Consider the following 23143-nt stretch of genomic DNA (forward strand, 5'->3'; position numbering starts at 1 on the left):
AATAGATTTTGGCCTTTGGCTTATAATATTTTCTTACTATAAATTATATGCAGAATCAACACATAGGCACTGAATAGTTATTATGTATGAAGTATTTTACTAAATCTTAGAGGAGATATAAATAATTGTAAGACATAGTTCCTGGCCTCTGAATCCTATCATTTGCTTGGAAAGAATACAAAATTAAATAACAATAAAATGTTTAAATAGGAGTTCAAGACATTAATAGATGTCACAAAGCATTATATGACAATTATATAATTTTTTTTCATTTTACTGAATAAGTGTATTTCAGCAAAGTTGACTATAAAAGGAATTTACTTAAAGCAAATCCTCCTTATCAATTACTTCTATTTTAAAACTAGAAATGCATTTCCATAGGGGAAACCTCTCAAAATAGAGAAGAAAATTTTTGTCATGTCTGAATATTGAGGTTGTGGTCATCCCCACTACATACTAATAGAAATAAAGTGGTGTAGTAATAGGAATGGAAACTATGGGCTCAAAAGATTTGGATTTATAACCTGAATCTAACATTTACTAGCTGTGTTACCATGAGCAGATAGAGTTTAATCTATCTTAAATTAGATAGATTAAATTCTCTGAGACTCAGTTTTGGCCTAATACTACTTATCTAACAGGGTTGTTGCAACCATAAAATGAGGGGGTTAGACTAAATGACCTCAAAAAGATTTCTTCCAATCTTGTTTCTAATCTTTTGTTATACTTTCAATATTTTGCAACACTTTCCAAATTTTGGAATTTTCCTTCAACCATTAGCTTTCCATACACATTAGCAACCACACACATTTTTACTTCCATATGTACCTAGAATGGCTGGAGATTCCTGTATTCTGTAGTCAAAAGATCCCAAAGCTCTGCTTGTCTCCTTTTCTTTGTGGATAGTTTTAATTTATAGTAGAACTGGGATGTAATACCACACTTCACTGTTAGGTGATACCATTGAATGATAAAAATACAGCCTAAAAATTGAGGCCACAGATTATGTAAAATGATTGATTATTAGTGGTCCATTTTATTATCTGGGGAATTAAAATATATAGAGAATTTATATAGTAATTGCAAAGTGACCGATCATTTTTTTCACATCATCATTATTCCTACCCCAAATTTGTTGTGCCAAGTCCTGATTAGGACCTTAACTAAATACCTTAAATCAAGTCCCCTTCTCTCCACTCATCTAGCCACCACCTCAATTTAAGTCCTTCTGCATCTTTACCTACATGTTTGGAACAGCCTCCTAATTGAAGTTCCAGTTTCCATTTCTTCCCTCTCCATTTTGGCCTGCACTGAGTTGCCAACGTGATATTCTTAAAATACAAGTTTAACTATATCACTCTCCTAGTCATTCTCTACTGCCTCTAGGCTAAAATATAAACTCTTGAGCTTGTTATTTAAAATACTTTATAGTCTGTCTCTAATATACTTTTCCAAGCTTATTCTCACCCTTCATGCATGCTACATTCTGACCAAATTAACCTATTTGCTGTTCCCCAAATTCAGAAATGTATCTCTTGTCTCCATGAATTTGCAAAGACTATATTCCACTCCTGAAATACACTCCCAATTCAATTCTCTTAGAACCTTCCTCATGTGTCACGTACTATAGGAAGCCTTTCTTCAGCCCCACCACAGACAGAAGTCATCCCCCCCCCCAAATTTATCACATATAGATTTTATCTGTTTACATGTTGTTCTCCCCGAAGCAGAACAAATGCACCTTCAAGGCAGTCTTTGGATCCTCAGAACAGAGCCCTGCATAGTACTTTTGCACATCAATAGACATTTAATATATAACTGTTAGATTAGAGTGGATTATTAGGGGGAGCACATTGATTCTTAAAAGGAAGAATACATTCTTTTCATAAGATCAGTACATTCCCTAATTTCACCTTTCCATAGAAAAAGCAAGAGAGGTTTCTCTATATTAGTCTTAGAAACTAGGATTAATTGGAAATGAAAATTATTCCCATAATCAAGCCAGGCCATGTGATAAATAAAAGACTGCTTTAGGTTCAAGTCCTGTCTCTGGTACAAAGGCCATGTGATCTCTTGGCAAGTCACTTAAATCTCTCGAGGACATCAGGCAATCCTTTTAAGATCAAAATTGTAAAAAGATGTTGGCTACTCTGCATTAGTAAAGGAAATTCCTCAATAGAGAATTCTGAACACAGATTTGATTAAAAAAAAATCAAGTAAAGATCAAGTCAAAAGGTTTTGTTATATATCCTCAGCACTCCACTCCTGCTACTATGCCTGATTTTACCTTCCATGCTCCCATTTTGTTCCTTAACCTTCCTTTCCCTTGAGTAGTTATTATTGCTCCTAGAGGAAATGAGAGCAGGGTTTGAAGTGTTGAATTAAGTTTCTGGAACCTAAGAGGTTTGAGGAGGAGAATATGGTAGAATAAGGAAATAAATAGCACAATGAATATGGTGGTTAGAAAGAAAAGAGACAACCACCACAATTTTATTATTAATCTTTAGTTGAGATTATATTACATAATGTGAGCTTGAGTGTTCTAGTCTCAACATATTAACATATATTTTATCCATGCAGATGATTGACATGCTCTATTTTGTGGTCATCATGCTGGTTGTCCTGATGAGCTTTGGAGTGGCCCGACAAGCCATTTTACACCCAGATGAAGAACCTTCTTGGAGACTAGCTCGTAACATCTTCTATATGCCCTATTGGATGATCTATGGAGAGGTGTTTGCAGACCAGATAGACCGTAAGAGTAGAATTCATAGTAAGATTCTGTTTCCTGTTTCAGAGGCAGATGATCATATCCAAATTAATAGAAATACCCATGTTAATTTGGAAATCATATATTTTTCCATTATTTTATTGGGGGTTGAGTTATTTTGGGGGAAGGAAAGTGTTGATTTCAAGGTTTTCATTTTCTAAATATCAATTTTTTTCTTCCTCTCTATAAGCTTCTCATTATAATTCTGAAAGATTTCCTCAACCCTGAGTCTGGGCCTTGGGAAATCATTCAGTTGACTCATCCAGATCTTAATGTTTCCTCATCTTAGTTGTGTCAATTCAATTTTCTTTCTATAAGCTAAGGCTTTTCCTACAGAGGGAGCCTCCTAGAGCAAACAGGATAACTAAGGTCTATTATTCTTCCTATTTCTAATGTTAATTTTTATTTCCTTTTATTAACATCCTCCTAATATCTTATTACGTTGAGGAAGATAACTATTCCATATGTCTGTGAAGTTAAAATTTTCCTAATAACTTATGTCACATGAATAATACCACACTATTAAGTTACCTCTTATGGCTTGACTCAATTCATTTTTTTTTTTTAAGTTTTTGAAATAAAATCTCAAGAACATGTTTAGAAACACACAAGAAATAGTTATTAAATGTACATTACTAACTCAGTAAACCAAAAAATGGAAATCATGTGTTGTTTCATGAAAATATTTGTTTAGGTTGACACTAGTTCTTTTACTATAGGTAGTATTCAATGATATTTTTCTTTTCTTTTTTTTTTTTAATACAATAATGATTTTTAATAGGGGAAAAAGATTAATTTAGTACTTCATAATTTTCAAAAATTGCATTGACTTTAATTTTAGATTGTCTACATAAGTATTATATTAAAAATTGATGTACTGTGTTATTTATATTTGTGCTGAAAAATAGCTAACTTACATTTTGAAGTGATCATCTGCCAAAGGTACTGTGCATTTAAAATATTTTTAATTGCTGCAATGTTGTTCCTATTTCTAATACTTGGAATATATGAATATTGAAAAGACAGATAAAGGATAATTGGTAATTTAACATTTTATATTGCATTATTTAGAATAGTTTTCAAATTACTGTTTTAAAGAATCCATTTACTGTACTGACATTGCAAATCTTAAATGCATTTCTTGGAAGCAAAACAGTTTCTGCATTGTTAATCTTTTGTTTTCATTTTATTTAAAATTATTACATTGTCTTCTCGTCTTTCCCCCTTAAAAATATTTTTGCCTTCGGATTGCTGTGTAGTCTATGCCATGGAAATTAATCGTAAGTTTCAAAGGGAGGAGGTAATGAGTTTCATTTAATAAAATGTACTCATTAGCCTTTTCCTTTCACTAAATATTGACATTTAAACTGTACTCCTTCCACAGATAGCAGAATGTCATTTTTATTTCCTTTTGAACTCTGGAGGAAAGCAAATATTGTGAAATGATATCATTGAATACATTTGTTTTTTCATTAACTAATAAGTCCTATTTAGTTATATAGAAGCATGGAATTTTTAGAACTTAAAGATCATACAATCCAACTCTTTTCACTTTACATGTGAGAAAACCAAGATCCATAATTAAGTGACTTATCCAAAATTACAGAGCAAATTAGGGGCAAACTTAGTCCTAAAACGTGGGCCTTGGATTTCTGATTCCTTATACCTTCCACTTTACCATGATAACATTCTATACCAGACTGTTCTACATACACACACACACACAAATAAAATTATACTAACTGGGTCAGTTAGAATGACTAAGACATTCACGTAACCATTCAATCACTGTTTTCTGAGTCAGTAGTCTTTGCCCTAGCTCTGTCAATTAAGTGCTTCAGAAAATCTTAAATTAGAGATGCGAGAGAACTTAGAGGATGTCAAAGTCAACTCTTCTCCTTTTACAGATGAGGAAACTGAGGTCTAAAAAGGTTAACTCATTGACAGAGTTACACAGCTAAGTATCCCAAGCAAGATTTGATCCTGGGTCTTCCTGATTTTATTTGTAGTTTTTAAAAAAATCAATACCTTAAACATGACCCTACCAAGGAAATATTGTAAGACATTTCTATTATCCTGTGCTTTTATTTTTCTGTCACATGAAACTTTTGTCAAATATTTTGCTAAAATATAAGTAAATTATAATTATTATATTCTCCAAATCTCTAGTTATAGTAGAAAATAAAATTACTCATGTTGATCTTTTCCAAGAAGAAAAGATCACTGCTTCCTTTTCCAAGTGTTCACTCTCTCTTTAATAGTATTTTATAGAATTTTTTCAGAAATTTAATTCAAGCTCAATGGTCTGTAGTTTGTAGATATGATGTTTTCCTTAAAAAAAAAAAAAAAACCTTCCATTTGTTCTCCTCTAATCCTGTTATATTTCTCTGCATATAAGAGAGATCTACACTTTCATATATAATTCTCTTTTATCCATTCTATTATGTGTATAGAAATGTTCAGTTTATTGAGTGTTGAAGTTCAGAATAATAAATTAAAAAAAATAAAATCTAAGTTGACCAAGGAGTTCCCCATGTGTCCACATTGGTTATGTTAAACAATGCTTCCTTAACTTTTGGAGTTATATATATATATATACATATATATATATATATATATATATATATATGTATATATATATATATATATATATATATATATATATATATATATATATATATATTTTTTTTTTTTTTAAGAATTTTACTCTTTAAAAGATTCCCTTCCCTCCCAACATGACTTCTCTCCTAAACTCTTAATCTATGGTATCTTACCTTTCTCTCAGTCCTCTGAAACTTGACTTACCAAAATCAAAGCTATCTCATAAGCCATGCCTGGCTTTCCTCCCGTTTACTATCCCCAATTTTAAAATAGCATTATTCACCTTCTCCCAGAGTTCTCATCTTTTCAGAATCAGATTAAAAATCTCCTTTTTTGATTCCTTCATTTTTTGAAAAATGAAATTAACATGAAGATAGGTAAAGAAATTACTAGGAGATCTGCTCCTAGTGTGTTTCCTGAAATCTTATTTCCTCTCTTTCTTTCCCGGTGGTTTTTATTGTACTCCAATAACAGAACTGATTTTCCTTTCTCCACTGATTTTTTTACTTGTAATTTCTAACAAGCTTCCCTTCTTTCATTCCTGTAATTTTTTCACATGAACATGGTATTCTTAATATACAGTGCTGCCCTACCCAGACCAATCCACCTTTTACCTTTTTTTTATTTTTTAAAAGTATCCTTGTGTGTTTATTCCGTGGATTTCATCCCAAGTAGCAGTAATGTCTATGAAGTCCACTGCTACCTTTTATTAAAGTTGGTAAGAACTGCTTTTGAAACCAGAAAATGTAGGTTCAAATCCTGCCTCTGATGTCTACTGATTGTCTCTGAAGAAATTACTTGCTTTCTCAGCACTCTGAGCAGATATGTCAAACTATAAGTCATAGACAAGATATTGACCTGCATTCATCTGTGAGTTCCTTATACCAATACCTTATACCAATCCCTATCCCAGTATCTTGGTTATGACACTTAATAAATGTCTATTCAGTTGAGTTGTACTACCTATAAGATTACTGCAGCAAGTTTTTGGAACCTCAATGTGGTATATAAATGAGAGACAATAGAGAAGTAAATACTTAATTATACATAGCACTGGGCCTCTTCTATTTATATATCTAGCCAATGATCCTGATCAGATGTAGTTATAGAAGACTAAGATGAACACTTTTTTTTGCATATTCTGCTATTTATATATTCCTCATCATATTATCTTCTAAATGCAATTTCTAAAAACTTTATTTGTGTACACTCAAAGCAAGAGTCAGACCTTGGAAATGCTTCTCCCCAAATCTTTCTCCATTCCCAGTAAAGCAGAGACAACAAAATCACAATAATGTTTTATTTGTCTTGTTTTCTATGGAGCAGAGAATTTTATATAAATTTCATGCCTGAATTCTTTTTAAAACATTGTTTTAAAAGTTAAGCAAATACTAAAACAAGACAAAAAATGTATTTTTCTTTAGCTCCATGTGGAGAAAACCTGTTTGATGAAGATGGCAAAAGACTTCCTCCTTGCATTCCTGGGGCCTGGCTCACCCCTGCTATCATGGCTTGTTATCTCTTGGTAGCTAATATTCTGTTGGTCAATCTGTTGATAGCTGTTTTCAAGTAAGTAAGCTTTAGGTCTATGTGATCATTCATATATAATTTGCTTTGGGAAGCATCAGCAAAATGAAAATTTCATTGTAATTTTGAAGAAGGATGGAATTTCTGACATTAATCAAACTTAATGAATTCACAGATCAGGAATGAACACTTAAAAAAATGAAATTTAATTTTTGGTTATCGTTTTGAGACTTTAACACACATTTTATTCTGAAAGGTTTTCTGAGATGAAAGCTTCCTTAAGACAGAAAGTTTAATTAAGTTGTGCTTTCAATTAATTAACCGAAATACACTTTGTTCTCATGTGGAGAAGGTAATATTAATTTTTATGAGCATTTTTTTCCGTGAGCTTACACAGAGATATGTGTCGCCTTGATCTGTTAAACACAACATGGGTTTAAATTATTTTTGTAAATGGTCTTTTTAAAAAAACTGGGTCATTTGAAAAACTTCAAAGCTGAATAAATATATTATACAGAACAATACTAAATAAAATGGTATAGATAAAAATAGCAAAAATAATAACATATACATATAACATTTTAAGATTTACAAAGCACTTTTCTCACAATTGTCCTATAAAAGTGATTATAAAAAGTTATAAAGTATAAAAAAATGATGTAAATTTTGAGGATGAAAAATTATGGAGTAGAGGGTCAAAGAATCTACCACAAAATTTAGTGCTGGAAACCTTAGCGAGTATCTATTCCAATCTCCTTTATAGATGAGGAAATGGAGGTCCAGAGACTTCAGTTTACTACTTGTGTCCAAGGAAAAATCTATAATCAGAGTCTAGCTAGGACCAGTATTCTTTTTTTTTTTTTTTTTTTTTTTTTAAATAGCAAGCTGACTCCTCATGTAATGGAGCTAAATTGGTAAGTATACAAACACAGAAACAACAATAATTCAACTGATTCTGCTAAAATGTGAAGTAGGATTATTTTTTAAAATTATTTTTAAAATGATTTAACTGGTTGTTTGATCAAACTGACTGGCCAGGTTCAATTTAATTTAATTCAGCACACACTTATTAACCACTAACTATTTGTAAATCCAAAAAGATGATCAATCCAATAATCTGTGCATAGACCTAGCCAAATTTTTTTTCAATAAAACTTTCTGGGCACTTAAGTAAATACAATTTTTCTTTTTTTTATTTCAAAAATACATTTATTACATGTAGATTACAAGCATTTACATGCCAATTTGTAGTCTGTAAAATTTGATTTCCATAACAATTTTGTTAGGTAGTGAAAGTACTGTTACTTACATTTGCTAGATGTGAAAACAATTTCTTTCTTTTTTAAATAATAGCTTTTTATTTTTCAAAATACATACAAAAATAGTTTTCAAAATTCACCCTTACAAAACCTTATATTCCATTTTTTTTTCTCCCTTTCTCCCATCTTCCCCCTCCCCTAGACAGCAAGTAATCCAACATAGGTTAAACATGTATAATTCTTCTAAACATATTTCCACATTTATCATACTGCACAAGAAAATTAGATCAAAAGGGGAAAAAAATGAGAAAGAAAAAAGCAAGCAAACAACAACAGCAACAAAGGTGAAAATATTATATTGTGATCCACATTCAGTACCCCTCTCGATGCAGATGGTTCTCTCCATCACAAGTTTATTGGAATTGGCCTGAATAACTTCAATAAAAACAGTTTTTCTAAGAAAATAGTGAATAGGTATCAGAAACAAATGTAAAATACTTAATTTAATTACATATAAGTGGAATTTTAGTGAGGAACAGATAGATAATTCATAATGCAAAATCCTGTAATCGTTCTTATTTGGCTTTGGGAGATATTTTATATTTATATTGGAATATTTTATATGTATATATATATATATATATATATATGCACATATACATATGTATATACTACACACACACACACACACACACACACACACACACACACACACAATTCTCCTAAGGCAGATCTTCATGCAGTGATTTCATTTTTTAAAGGATATTCATGTTCCAATATACCAGTATTCTTTGGTTTGTTCTAATATTGTAGTGTATTTCTGTTCTTCTGAGAATTAATAATATTTAAAGTAAAATGATATAAAAGTATGCCTCAAGAGAAGCCAGAAGATTGAACAGCTTACTCAGTTTACTCTGTCTTCAACTCTTCTTCCAATCCCTATATACTGCTAGAAACAAAAGACCCGATATTTCAGCCTATAAATGCCTCTATCCCCCATGATCAAAGCATAATTTAAAAGAGTATGACTATATATAAATGTTGGTCTTCTCTAGACTGAGAGGCCAGAATATTAGGATTTTTTTTCTCATAAGGTCTTCTCTTTAAATTTTTGTCTGGCCAAAGGAAAAATTAAGAGTCTGGATTCATAGTTAAAGATACAGGTTCAAATTATAGCCCTAGAGATTTCAGAAAAAAACTGAGAAGACCTGTATAAATTGACACAAAAGTAAAATGAGCATAACTAGGAAAGGACTGTATACAATGTCAGTTAACACTGCCTGATGATCAACTATGAATGACTTCTCAGCAATACAATGATGCAAGACAAGTACAAAGGACTCCCAAAGGAAAATCTTCCCATATCCAGGTAAAGAACTGATGGACTCTGAATGAAGATCAAAACAAATTTTTCCACTTTTTAATGTTTTTTCTTTAGATTTGTTTCTTCTTCCACAACTATGATTAATATAGAAATATGTTTTACATGATAGTACGTGTATAACCTATATCAAATTGCCTAATATTTTTAGAAGAGGGGAGGGGAGGAAAAGGAGAAGAAAAATTTGGAAGTCAAAATCTTGTAAAAATGCTAAAAATTGTCTTGACATGTAATTGGCAAGGGGAAATAAAATGCTATTAAATTTTTTTTTAATTCTACTTAAAAAAAAAATAGCCCTTCCACTTATTTCTTTGTTTGGGCAAGTTATTTAAATTTTATTATCCATGACGATTTGGACATGATGGCCTCTAGCTTTAAATTGATTCCTTCAACTTTAAAATCTCAGACCTGGATGTGGTATACAAATATATTTCAGAAGTCCCAGAATAGATGTAACTAGGGTGAGGCCTTAGAGTCTTTGCTCAAAGGCAGAGAACTTAGGGGTACCAGCAATCCTCTGAGGCACATTTCCTCTTCTGCATAGTCTCATCTCATTGGCTACTTAGAACATTTGTGGTGTCCTGGGACTTAGTTCCTACCCACAGCAGCCACACCCAGTTGAGCTTACTTTTCCAATCCAGCCCCACTTGACTTTTCCTCAGCTACAATAATTGCAAGTTACAATTCTGAGCATCAGCATATGTTTCCAATTGGTTCTTTCCTTCCAATTTCTTCTACTCTAGTTCAGCATTTTTTACACCAAATTACATCAAAGATTGTAAGTGCAGGAAAAGGAAGAGTCAAAAAATGTCACTCTTCAGAAGTAGCTATGATAAGAATTCAATGGTAAAATTGTCTATGATGAGAAATAAAACTATGCACAAATCTTAGGAAAATAAAATGACTATCCTAATTATTGAACACATTTTTGAAGCTAATAAAAAATCTTAGTTAATGTCATTAATAATAACTACAGTAATCCAAAAAAGTATACAGGTGTTCAAGGAAGACTAGTACCTTTGAAATAAGGGCTTGCTGAGTTCTTTGCAGAATTGCTCATCTACCTTTTGTGTCCACCTGTCATCCATCTCATCTATGGCTCCAAGAAGCTGTAGCATGTATAGTGGCCATACCCCAGTAAAACTGTCTTAACAGACAGGGTAACCCAGGTTGAGAATAGCTGCTGGATCTCAGACCTATTAATTAGGGGACGATCTACCCCCCAAACAGCAAGACTTCTCTGTACTCAGTACTGATGGAGCTATACTAATCAATGTTAAGGACATGAGCCTAAAGAGATGGACTAAACTCTTCTATAATATTTTCAACAGCCAGTCACCAACCAATGCTGAAGCCATTGACTAGTTACTTCAGGTTGAAGTCAATCCCTCTCTAGTCAAACTTACAACTGAAGGAGTTTTAAAAAACATTGGGCTCCTCTCATGTGGCAAAGTAGTGTTGATTCATTCTAGCAGAGAGCTACAAAACAGGTGGTCCACTGCTTATTCAAAAGCTGACAAAAATCTTATGGGTTATATGGCAAGAGGAGTTTATTATTCAGGAGATCAAAGATATCTCTACTGTCCATCTCTACAAAGGAAAAGGGAATAGATTGTCCTGTGAAACTCCCCACAAAGTATGTGTGTGTGTGGGAGGGGGTTCTTTCTTAGTCATTGCCAGCAAGATTCTTGCCAGAGTCTTTCTTAATAGGCTAATCCTTAAACTGGAAAATATTCATCCATCCAAGAGCCAGTGTAGTTTCAGAAAGGCCCAAGGAATAGTCAACATGGTGTTTGCTGGTCAACAATTCCAAAAGAAATTACAGGATAACAGAAATTTGTATATAACATTTGTTAATCTCACCAAGGCCTTTGATACTGTCCGTTGGGAGGGCCTGTGGAAAAATCATGGGAAAATTTGGATGCCCAGAAAAGTTCATTAGTATTGTATGTCACTTTCAGATGGGATGCACATATAGGTTCTGGATAATGAAAGATGCTCTCATGCTTTCCCAGTCACCAATGACGTGAAGTAGGATTGTGTGTTTACTTCCAGACTTTTAAATCATGTATTCAGCAACATTGTCAGATATCGTCAATGAAGACAAAACATCAAAGTCAATTGTTGCACCAGTAGTAAATTATTTAATTTGAAAAGGCTGAAGTGAAGGGAGAGTTGATGCCTGACATTTTGTTCACAGATGATTGTATACTCATATCACCGTGCAACCTCTTAGTCTAAGAAGCAACAGAATGCAGGTCAATTTTCTTCCCCTTGTACTAACTTTTGTACAATTAACACCAAGAAAACTGAAGTTCTCCACCAGCCAGCACTGTACCACTGCACCATCCATATATAGAACTGTCAGTTATATCAAAAGAAAAAATTCTGAATGAATTCTGAATGCTATAGTTAAGTTCACTTAACTTGGCAATATACATACCAGGGATGTACATTTAGGTGTTGAGGTTGATGCACATTGCTAAAGATAGTATGGTGTTGGAAGCTCTAAAGTAAAGTGTAGAGAGAAGAGATTTTTAGATTGCCTACAAACAGAGCATTGTGCTGTCCTTATTGTGGTATTCCTGTGACACATAGCCACTTTATCAGCATCTAGACAGAAAACTGAATTGCTTCCATTTGAATTGTATTAGGATAATTCTGAAGATCATTTCACAAGATAAAGTACGAGACACTGAAGTCTTTTCTTGATCTGAATTGTTAAGCATTCAATCTTTACTGCAGAGAGCACAACTCTGATGGTCTGGGCACATTGTACATTTGCCTAAAAGACTATTTTTTTCGAAAATACACACAAAAAAGGCACTTACAATGCAGATCAGAAGAAGCAATACAAGGATACTTTCAAGATTTCTCGGAAGAACTTTGGTATCAAAATGAAATAGGAGAGACACTGGCAAAGGATTATCCAGCATGTCATGCCTACATCAAAGGAGGGGCTATGCTCTATGAGCAAAATAAAACTCTAGTAGCTTAAAAGAAACACATGACATTCAAATTTGGAGATACCTTTATCTCAAATATTCATCAAGATTCTGTGCTTGGCTTGTGATAGAGTCTTCAGAACTTGTATTGGTCTGATTAGCTACAACTGAACATTCTACACATTGATCCCAACAGCACGATGCCATTTTGGTCCTCTGAGACAGAAGGACAAACAACATGTTAACTGATAATGCAATAAAATGTAGCTGGGGAACAAATTAGCAATTGTCTTCAATTTTGCAGTGGTGCTAAATAAACATCAACTTAGGGATTTAGGTGATTTGGACATATACACATGTAAAAATCCTTCATAGATACTGCAGTTTTTCTATTTTGCATAAATAGTACTCAAATGTTTTCTGAAATTTTTAGATCAACCAAACCAAGTCATGTGAACTGGTACATATTACTCAGGAATCATCAAATAAATGCCTATCTGATTTCACACTCTGCCTTTTTTTTTTTTTTAATTTAACTAGATTTTATATAGTTCATACAATAGGGCCCAAAATAACAAAGAGGAATGCAGTTCACAATCCAACAGTAAACAATCTCCCTCTCTTTCTCTCTCGCCCTCCCTCTCTTTTTCTTCCTTCTTTCTCTCCTCCCCATCTGTCGTGTCTATGTCTCTTTTTTCTTTCCTTAGTAATACCTTCTTTGAAGTAAAGTCAATATCCAATCAAGTTTGGAAATTTCAGAGATATCAGCTGATCATGACATTTCATGACAGGCCAGTCTTACCTCCACCTATGATCATCTTGAGCCACCTCTACATAATCATCATGCGCCTCAGTGGCAGATGTAGAAAAAAGGGAAAAGGGGACCAAGATGAACGGGATCGGGGATTAAGTATGTAAAAGATTCAGTCTAAATCCATAATTTGTTGTAGTTTTCCTCCAATTAGGCAAATTCATTTTTTTGCCTATTGGCTATTAAACAAAGAATGTTCCAATTCAGTATGCTCAAAGAAATGTTAAATTATTTAAATTCATAAAAATAAAACATCGTTGTCTTTAGGCTTCTTAGTCCAACTACTATTCTTTTTATAATCCTATTCATTTTATGTTTATCTAAGTTTAGGCTGTTAAAATATGTATCTCAAGCTACCTAATGAAAATAAAGAGGGAAGTCACTAAGGAGAAATAATTTTAAAACAATTTTCTCTCTAAATCTAATACTCCTTTTAGAAGACTTTTAAAGAATTCGTTATCTTTGCTTCACAAAAATAGTTGAAGAAGACACACAATTGATATCATCTGTAAAGTGAATATTTCTTTTCCCTTTAATTTTTATTTGTATTTTATTTTCCTTATTAATGAATTGTATGGATTTTTCATTCAAATTATCTACTTGGTTGTAGGTATAGGTTACTGTTATTATATATAAAGTCTCCTATTAGAAGGGACTGGAAACTGGGGAAAATTTACAGTCAGAAGAAGCACCTATACAAATTAAATAAGAAATTGAATTAAATAAAAGTTAAAAGTTCTGAAAGTAGACAAGAATTCTCTCCAGCAAATCTGAATTGACTCTAAAATAATTCTAATTAAAAAAAAAAAAAACACAGCAGGGTCAATCTATGTTCACTATTATAATTTTTTTTTAAATCTATCTTAAAATTTCCAAAAAACAGAATTATTTCTAAATGATGAAGAACTTAAGAAGCTGCATGAATTTGAGGAACAATGTGTGGAAGAATACTTTCAAGAAAAAGAGGATGAGCAGCAGTCATCCAATGATGAGAGGATTCGAGTTACATCTGAAAGGTGTGGAATGAAAGAATTCCTATTTGTTTTTTTGTTTGTTTTCTCTTTTGGAACTGTTTTTAAATTCAGTTATGAGTGAATCACAAAGCATCATTTAATATTATGAAATAGTATTTATTCAAACTTTTAGGCTTAATTTGTTTGCCATTCTCAATACATGGGACAACTTCAAATTAACACTAGTTTGTAACAAATCAGATTTAATGACAGCATAGCTTGATTTTTTTTTTCAAAGAAAATTGTAAATAGCTATCATTCAAGAGTTCAAAGTATATTTAAAATACAATCAACTCTCAATTATATGAATCAAATTTTAGTGGATAGTGAGTAATAATACACAGTGGTGTACAGTTTGGTGAAAGAATCTTGGCAAATGATGGTGATTCTCTTAACAAAAATTATGGAAGCATGAAAGAGGAATGAGATTGAAAGGAGCTAAGATTAGGGAAGAGATATTGAGTTCAGTTTTAAGTATGATGAGTTTTAGGAATGAAGTAATTCACTAAAAATTATCTAGATGTGGGAAATGTAGTTCCAGAATTCAGAGAAATTAGATTTGGGAGCCAATGAAAGAAAATTAAAAGAGAGAAGATTGTCTTGAGCTCAAGGGATATTGACATGTAAGGGCCAAAAAATCAGCAAAAGAGACTAATAAAATTGTCAGACAACTAGGAAGAAAACCTGGGTAAGCAATATGATAGAAGCAAATAGAGAAAAGAGAGTATTCTTGTAGAGGGTATGGTCAACAATATAAACTACAAACAGGTAAATGAGGATGAGGACTAAGAAAATTCATTTATATTTAATAAAATAAAAAGATCTTTATTATTAGAAAAGGTTATTGCAAAGAGAAGAAGAGGAAACTGGTATTGAGTGGAAGAAAAAAAGAGTGAATCATGCTTCCTAGAAGATTAGCAGTAAAAGGAAAGAAAAATATAGGAGATAGATGGTAGAATCATGTAAAGATTTTTGTTTTATTTATTTGCTTGTCCATTCATTCATTTGTTTATTCATTCATTTATTTATCTGTATATAGTTTTTAAAGGATCTGGGAATAGTTGGTTATATTTAATACAGTGGGATAGCAGTTTTTAGATGAAGAAAGCTAGAAGATAAGCAAGAAGGATGAAATGAGACTGATTGATAAGGCAGGCTTCCAAAGGAGATGAGAGATTATGAGATAAAGAACATGAGCAGAAGGGTTGGCCGTACAAGGGAAAGAGCTATTTTTTTCTTGAGATGGAGCAATGAAAGCCAAAAAAAAAAAAAAAATGAAGATATGTTTTTAAATAAGGCATAGAGGAGATGAGGGAGCTCCTGATGGAAGAGTCAGATTCTCTCAGTAAAAGCAGGCCATCAGTTTAATGAAAAAGCAGGCCACTCTAATGAAAAAGGGGTAAAATAAAATAAAATAGAGGGGGAGACCTGGAGAAAAAGGAGAATATCTGGTATAACATCTATATGTGATAATAAATTGGAGATGAATAAAGGAATTATATCATGTATAAGAAAGGACCCAATGTAAGCAGAGCATATGAATTTGATGTAGACCCAGTCATTATTATCATATAACTTCTTTCATCAATGTTCAATAACTCAGGGATAAAGGTGGGAAAGTAAGGAAAGAAGATAATAAATGGCTGGTTGACAAGAGATTTAAAGGAGAAAAGTATATTGTGGAATGGACTATCTAGAGGTTCAAGACAGTAAGAATTATGAAACCTGAAAAAGGGTTGTAGACTTTTACAGAATAAGGAGGGAAAGAATGAATCCTGAGGATGAGTGAAGACAAATATAGATTTAAGAAAAGTAAAGTAGTGGAAAAGAAATTATGATCAGAAAGGGAAATGAATTTTAAATTGATAGAGGAAGGAAAGTGACAGCACCAAGTATTTTGTGATAGGGATATAGATTGATGGAATTAACCTTAAAGGAGAAGGTGCTGAATGAGGATGAGGGGTCTGGAGAATAAACATCAAGGTGACTACTTGTTCTACTATCTGGATCTACATCTGGATCATGGAGCAAGCTGCTTGCCAGCACTGCAGAACACTGCAAGGATACTGAGCTCATTAGAGCCTAAATTATAGCTGGAAGAGACTTTAAAAGCCATATAGCTCAACTTCCTTATTTTACAGGCCCAAAGGATTCCCCAAAGTCATAGAGAAATTAAAAACATAGTAGGAATGTAACCCAAGATCACTGAAGCATCTTCAGAAGAAGGCCAGGCTTCTATGGACACCAGAAGAGGGAAAGTATTTGAGGGGAAAAAAAAAAGAGATCTAGGGTAAAAAGCATGTGGTGGACAGTGGGATGGGGCTCTCTTCTGGAAGCCTTTCCAATGTGGAAAAATTAGGAAAATAGGAACTAAGCAGGATAGGTTTGATCAGTAGGGGGACAATGTGAATCCAGATCCAAAGAAAGAAGTTTTTGTCTTGACAGATGATTCTAAAGATAATGCTATGGGGTCACAGTTACAGAAGTAGAGAAATTGCTTTTAATCATTGGCAGCATGTAGCTAGAAAATCACTTTTGTGTTCATCTCCCTCTGTACCACAATTTTTGCCTGGAAGTGAGGCTGGGACCCTTTCTTAGCAGGAGTGTGGCAGAGATGAGAAGTGGTGAGCGCCTAAGCCTGGCTATAGAGGGCCTTCCATCTCCTCAGCAAGTATATGAGAACGTGCTTATCTATCTATAATAGAAGATTTTTTCTTCCTGTTTTTCTTGGCTAAGATCCCTAAGAGAGATAAGGGCAATTCCTATCCATTTCTTTCTCTTTCTCATTGTTTTTCACAATTGAATTCTAGTGCTAAAGAGAAAAAGGTCACTACTCTGTGGACTTGGAGGTAAATATGGACATCTTCCCTATACTTTAAGACTAACTTCATATTAAGGTGACTGTGATGAAAGAGAATGAAATAAAATTAAAGAATAAAAATTTCTAAGGAATGAGTTAAAACTAATCATCTCTATCTAACTTTTGGGACTAGTGTGGAACTTTCCCATCAATTTTTCAGCGACTCTTACATTTAAGGAGATAGCTTACCTTCCCCTGTTTTTATTGATAATTTACCTTTAGGTCTTTGGATCCTGTAAATGGCACCACTTAAGTAAGTTGCTCATTCTGCTGACTTTCATTAGTATTCATTTTTTTTTTCCTGGGGACAAATCAACACTTTTGAAACTGAGGGTGTGGGCTGTGAGTCAAGTCCATGAAATTTGTGCTATCATACATCAGTTCCTTCCTTTGGTTACCTCATTGTTTACAACAATTTATCAAACCCATAAAAGTAATTTTACAGGACAAGCTAACAAGTTTCAGTGATTCATAATTCTCTCTCGTCTACATAGGAAGTTTATGTATTTGTTAAAGCCTTCCACCCCGAGTTCTCTGTTTGCTTCTATATAAGAACCAATTCTTAATTCAATCATTTGTCAGTTGTGTCCAATTCTGTGACCCCATTTAGGGTTTCCTTAGCCAAAAAAAAAAAAAAAAAAAAAAGACTAGTTTGCCATTTCCTTCTCCAGCTAATTTTAGAGATGATGAACTAAGGTAAACCCAGGATCACCCTGTTAGTAAATGTCTATGGCTGGATTTGAGCTCATGAAAACGAAAAGATTCTAAGCTCAGTGCATTATCTACTGTGCCACCTAGTTGTCTTAACTAAATTCTTGGTTTTTAGCTCATGGTCTGGTGGGACAGCTGTGTGATGCACTAGATAAAGAGTTGGAAGACGTGAATTCAAATTCAGCCTCAGATACTTATTAGCTGTATGACTCTAAGAAAGTCACTTAACCCTGTACTCTCAGTTTCATCATCTATAAAATGAGCTGGAAAAGGAAAGGCAAGCCTTTCCAGTATTTTTTCCCAAGAAAAGACCAAATGAATTGTTCATGGCTGAACAACAACATTTTGGTAACTGGTACATAAATTTAAATTGTTTACAATATTAAAGTTTTACCTTTTAGCAAGAAATCTTGGAATGAAAGAATAACAAAAATAGCATCTCTAAATCAGATCAAAATGTAATTTAATTTTAAGTTATGATTCCACTAAAGTACAACAGGATTTAACATAGACATCCTGAAACAGGCAAGAAAAGATATAACCCCATCATGCCATTAAAACTTTTAAAGTAGTCTTCAAGGATTTTCCCATCTTGAATACAAACCAATCTTATTCAAGTTTCAAAGAACAGAGTACTTTCAGAAATCAATCAATCAAAAAAGTATTTCGTGAGTATCTATTATGTAAAAACCATTATTCTAGACACTTTTTTTTTTTTTTTAAAGACTAGAATGGCACAAGTTTAGTGTTCATCAATAATGGAACATATCAAAATAAATCACATTTTTTACTTGGGATTTGAAGGGAAACTATAAGAATATCAATGGTAAACTGTCCTTATTTTTCTTTAAACAGGAGAGTTAAAACTATAATATATACATATATATCTGTATGTATATTTATACAAGATAAGCATCATTACTATATACTTCTAGATGTAAACTTACCCAGTTTATTTTACCCTAGATATTATAGTTACAAGCTAAATCCATAAAATGTGCAATTAATAATCACTTGGCATTTGTTGCAGCTTCAAATAAGATAGATAGAATAAAGCCAATGGTTCTCCTAAATCATAGATCTTAATGAGATTTTGGAGACTTTTAAGAAAAAAAAAAGTGACTTTCTTGTACTAGATGTGACCATAAAATACATCTTCCTTCCAAAAATAAATTTCAACTTTAAAAAAGAGAAAAGAGCAATTCAGAATATTAGGAACAGCATGAGAGGAAGGAGTAGAAGACAAAATGAAGAAAAAGATGAAGAAAAACTAATCAAAAATCAAAGCAAAAAATGCTTGATTGGTCGTTGGGTTCCCAAGATGTACTGTGAAGATACAAAGAAGTATAAACTCTGGTCTTTACTCCAAAGATGGTTATAGTCTCACTGGGGAGATAAAATATAAGTGTGTGAAAATCTAACAATATGAAATCTTAATATTTTGCTACTATATGTAATACATAATTAATTGACAAATGATACAGATAACAAATCTTGTAGAACTTCCAAGGAAGTCTAAGGGTGGTCAGGGAAAGCTTTTAGATTTCATGTTAAATTAAGGTGATACTAGGAACATACCAGTAAAAATATGCAGTGGAAATGCTGAACCAGATTATCTTGGGGAACGATCAGATACAGATTTTTAAGTTATCTGCGTAAGAGTGATATCTGAACTTATGAGAGTGCTACATAAGTTTAGAGCTAGAAGGGACTTTATGTGTCATCTATTAAGATTTGAACCCAGATTATCTACCTTTAAATTCTTTTTTGCTATACTCCTAATGAATGAGTTCTCCAATAGTTAGTATAAAAAGAAAAAGGTAAAGCCAAAGATTCAACCTTAGAAAATATGCAAATATATGTGATGGGAGGGAAAAGATTAGGAGACAAAAATATTTGTCAGAGATTTAGGCGCATTACTAGGAGAACATAGATAGCCTCATAGAAAAACAAGGGAGGCAAAACACAGAAGAAAAGGATATTTAACAGTGAAAATTACTTCCAAGCTCAAGAATAAGGTTTTATCTTTGGAAATGAAGATTCAGTAGAGAGGAGGGAACAAGATGATAGGATACCAACTTAAGCTTTTCTTTCTAGTTTGACTCTTAGCAAGATGGCTGACTTTTCTCCTTAAAGTCTTTCCTGTTGCTGTACTCTTTCTTGACTCCAGTTTATCTGCCAAATCTCCTACTTATGTTCTGCCTAAAACTAGATGTTGACTTCCAGCAGTCTTCTGCTAAACAACATTCATTGAATCCCTTGTTTACTGGTTTTCTTTATCTTGCCTATGACTCAGTAGTCCCTTTCTAGTAGTCCACAACTATGGACTCTTTTGTTTTGCTATCTACTTTATTTTCATCACCCTGCAATATGGTTCTTATTCCCTCCTCTCTATGTCTTCATATTTTTTAAGGGTAAATATCTTCTATTATATCCTCTATATCTTCAAGAAGGAAGCTATATTCTTATAATCCCTGATACCTATACATGGTGGCAAGGCCTTTAACTCTGGAAAGATTTGGGACTCTAACTGAAGGTTTGGTGTGAACTGATTCCTTAGGGGCCTTGCAATCCTTTTCTTTTTTTTTTTTAATTTATTTTTTAATTAAAGCTTTTTATTTACAAAACTTATGCATGGGTAATTTTTCAACACAGACCCTTGCAAAACCTTGTGTTCCATATTTTCCCCTTCTCCCCATCCCCTCCCCTAGATGGCAGGTAATCCAGTACATGTTAAATATGTTAAAATATGTTATATTCTCTACATATACATATATATACACATATTTATAGTTATCTTGCTGCACAAAAAAAAATTGGCTCAAGAACGAAAAAAAAGTTGAGAAAAAACAAAATTGCATTCCTTTTCATTGGAGTTTTTCTTTTACGTTTTGACTCCCTGGTCAAAACAAAAAGAAGGAAACTGGCAGAAGAAACCCAACAGGGAAAAGAAATATAGAATGCTAACTAGAGGGAGAAATAAGATCACATGAATTGTCATATAGTATATATGTTTTAATATATGCATGTGTATAAATTTTTATATACATATGATTCAAAATAACATGCAAAACAAATGTATGCATGTATATCATCTATGTATACATATATATATATATGTGCACAGTATGTATGTAACATATGTATATATGGTGCTAGAGCCAATAGGTGAAAAAATTAAAGACACTAGAGAGAGATGCTGTAATTTAAGGAGCAATGTCTTAGAGAAAATGATGGCATCGGGATATGGTTAACTATGGGGAAACTATTTCCTCCTCTGAAAAAAGGCAAGATGAAAAAGTTGTACAAAGATTTTTAGAGAGGGGAGAAATGGTCTTAGTGTTCTTCAGAAAATGGCCAAATCAGTGGCTGAAAGGAAACAGACATGAGAAGAAGGAAAATGTGTGTAACACAAGACCACTCTGATCCCCATTGCCTGGAAGGCCACATGGGTTAGAGTCTACCATTTCACTCCTTCAGGATTATCTAGTATCTTTAAAAGTATTTGGAGATGTCTAGGCTCTTTAATTGGCTCTAGCCTCCATTGATGGTGTTCCTCCATATATGTAGGAGGTGGTCTCTTCTACCTCAGTTCTATTAATTACTAAATGTCAAACTAGCTTTTACACAGAAATATTTTCTTCAAAACAATATAATTACAAACCTACAAACTTAGTTCTTCAACATGTAGAAGGTACCTTCCTCCCTTTTGCATATCTCAGTCTCTGGGGAAGAAAAGAGGCTAGGGTTCATATTTTAGCTCTCTTTCTATAAAATATAGTTCCAGTTCAAAGTCTAAAAACTCCACCTTGGGCTCCAGTCCCAGGCATGCTAGCTTCTTTGGGCTTCAATAGTGGCTCATCTTAAGTCATCATAGCCTGAACTCTCAGTCCTGCAGAAATTATCTCTAGCATCTGAAATTGAGATGGACAAACATATAGAAACAAATATCTCTATACCCATTTCTCAGGTGATTGTGAATATAAAAGAGAGGGAGCAGGGGAAGAGGATCCTTCCCTTTTCTCTAGTTCAATTCATAGTCCCCATGTCATGAGTGAACGATGAACTTCATCATCTGCACACAGCTGATGAGAAAGCAGCAGAAAGAGAAGAATGATTCAGTCTCCCCAGCTTTAAAGACACAGACAGCCAAAGGAAGCTGGAGATGAAATAGGCTTTGTGTTAGGTAAAACAGGCTCAAAAGACTTCTCAAGGGTATTCCATATTAGGAGAACTGCCCATGTGAGGAAAGTGGGGTTTAAATAAAATTTAGAAGGTTTGAAATAGCTGTTGGGTGTATTCTAGGAATTGACAAGGAATGAATAATAGCACGTCAGTGTGATTTCATGACTTTACTCAGTTTTACCTTTCAGCCTGAGAGCATAAATGGATATGGCCTGTGGGAGCTATTAATATGTAGGTACAACAGTTATTGACAAAATTTGAAAGAGTAAAGCTTTCTAAGGTATTAGTGATGGCTTCAATTTTGTGGGTAACAATGGAGTTGTTTGGGCAGTGGATCAAGTTAAACATAGCTAGATTGGGCAGGTTTTAATTCTGTGGCTGTGGTAGAATTTGTATTTTGTAGTCTTTGTAGACTAGAAAGTGACTAGTTTGTGGTGGGGAAATGGAAAATCTCTCAAGTTCAAAATGTGAGTGATAGAGCTATGGCCACAGATTGAAGAGGTTAGATATTGTCATATATGCTGATACTCTATGGACATTTGTAGAGACGATGAGAAAAAGACTAAAGATATTCAAATTGCCTAGGATAACAGCTGCAAATATAGTACTGAGGGAGAACAATAGACAAGTACTGAATCACCTATAAAGAAGACATTTCCTTTATTCATAAGCAATTTCTTCCTATCTGAGCTCATAGTATTTTATATTCCTATTTATGGACTTGACACATTCAACTGACTAATACAAATTAGTATTATATCCATTTATTTTCTAGAATGCAACCTTCTTAAAGGACAATGATCCCATTTTATCCCTGTATCTTTCCCAGTGCTTAGGCATTGAATCTAATAGATGCTTAATAAATTGTTGAATGAGTGAATGAATAACAGATAGAGTGGCCTAGTGAACAAAACACTGGATTAGGAGTTAACAAAGAATTGCTTTTCAATTTAATTTCTTATATTTTCCAGCCATGTGATTACGTTCATTCAGATACCTGACCTCTCTCAGCCTATTCCCACAGCTGTAAAATGGGAACAATAGTACCTGTATTATCTACTTCACAGGTTGTTATAAGAG

At 33.2% G+C, this 23143-nt stretch overlaps 1 protein-coding gene across 1 annotated transcript in view; it reads left to right on the top strand.

Annotated features, from left to right (window-relative positions):
• The window catches only part of TRPM1 (transient receptor potential cation channel subfamily M member 1), an 86384-nt gene that overhangs the window by 53378 nt on the left and 9863 nt on the right, over window positions 1-23143 (top strand). The window contains exons 22-26 of the mRNA XM_051973799.1: window positions 2581-2755; window positions 4030-4050; window positions 6796-6940; window positions 13191-13393; window positions 14178-14310. Of these exons, the coding sequence (XP_051829759.1) occupies window positions 2581-2755; window positions 4030-4050; window positions 6796-6940; window positions 13191-13393; window positions 14178-14310 (677 nt within the window). The remainder of the gene's footprint in view (window positions 1-2580; window positions 2756-4029; window positions 4051-6795; window positions 6941-13190; window positions 13394-14177; window positions 14311-23143) is intronic.

Source organism: Antechinus flavipes, chromosome 2, assembly GCF_016432865.1.
Source record: "Antechinus flavipes isolate AdamAnt ecotype Samford, QLD, Australia chromosome 2, AdamAnt_v2, whole genome shotgun sequence".
NCBI classification, from domain to species: domain Eukaryota; kingdom Metazoa; phylum Chordata; class Mammalia; order Dasyuromorphia; family Dasyuridae; genus Antechinus; species Antechinus flavipes.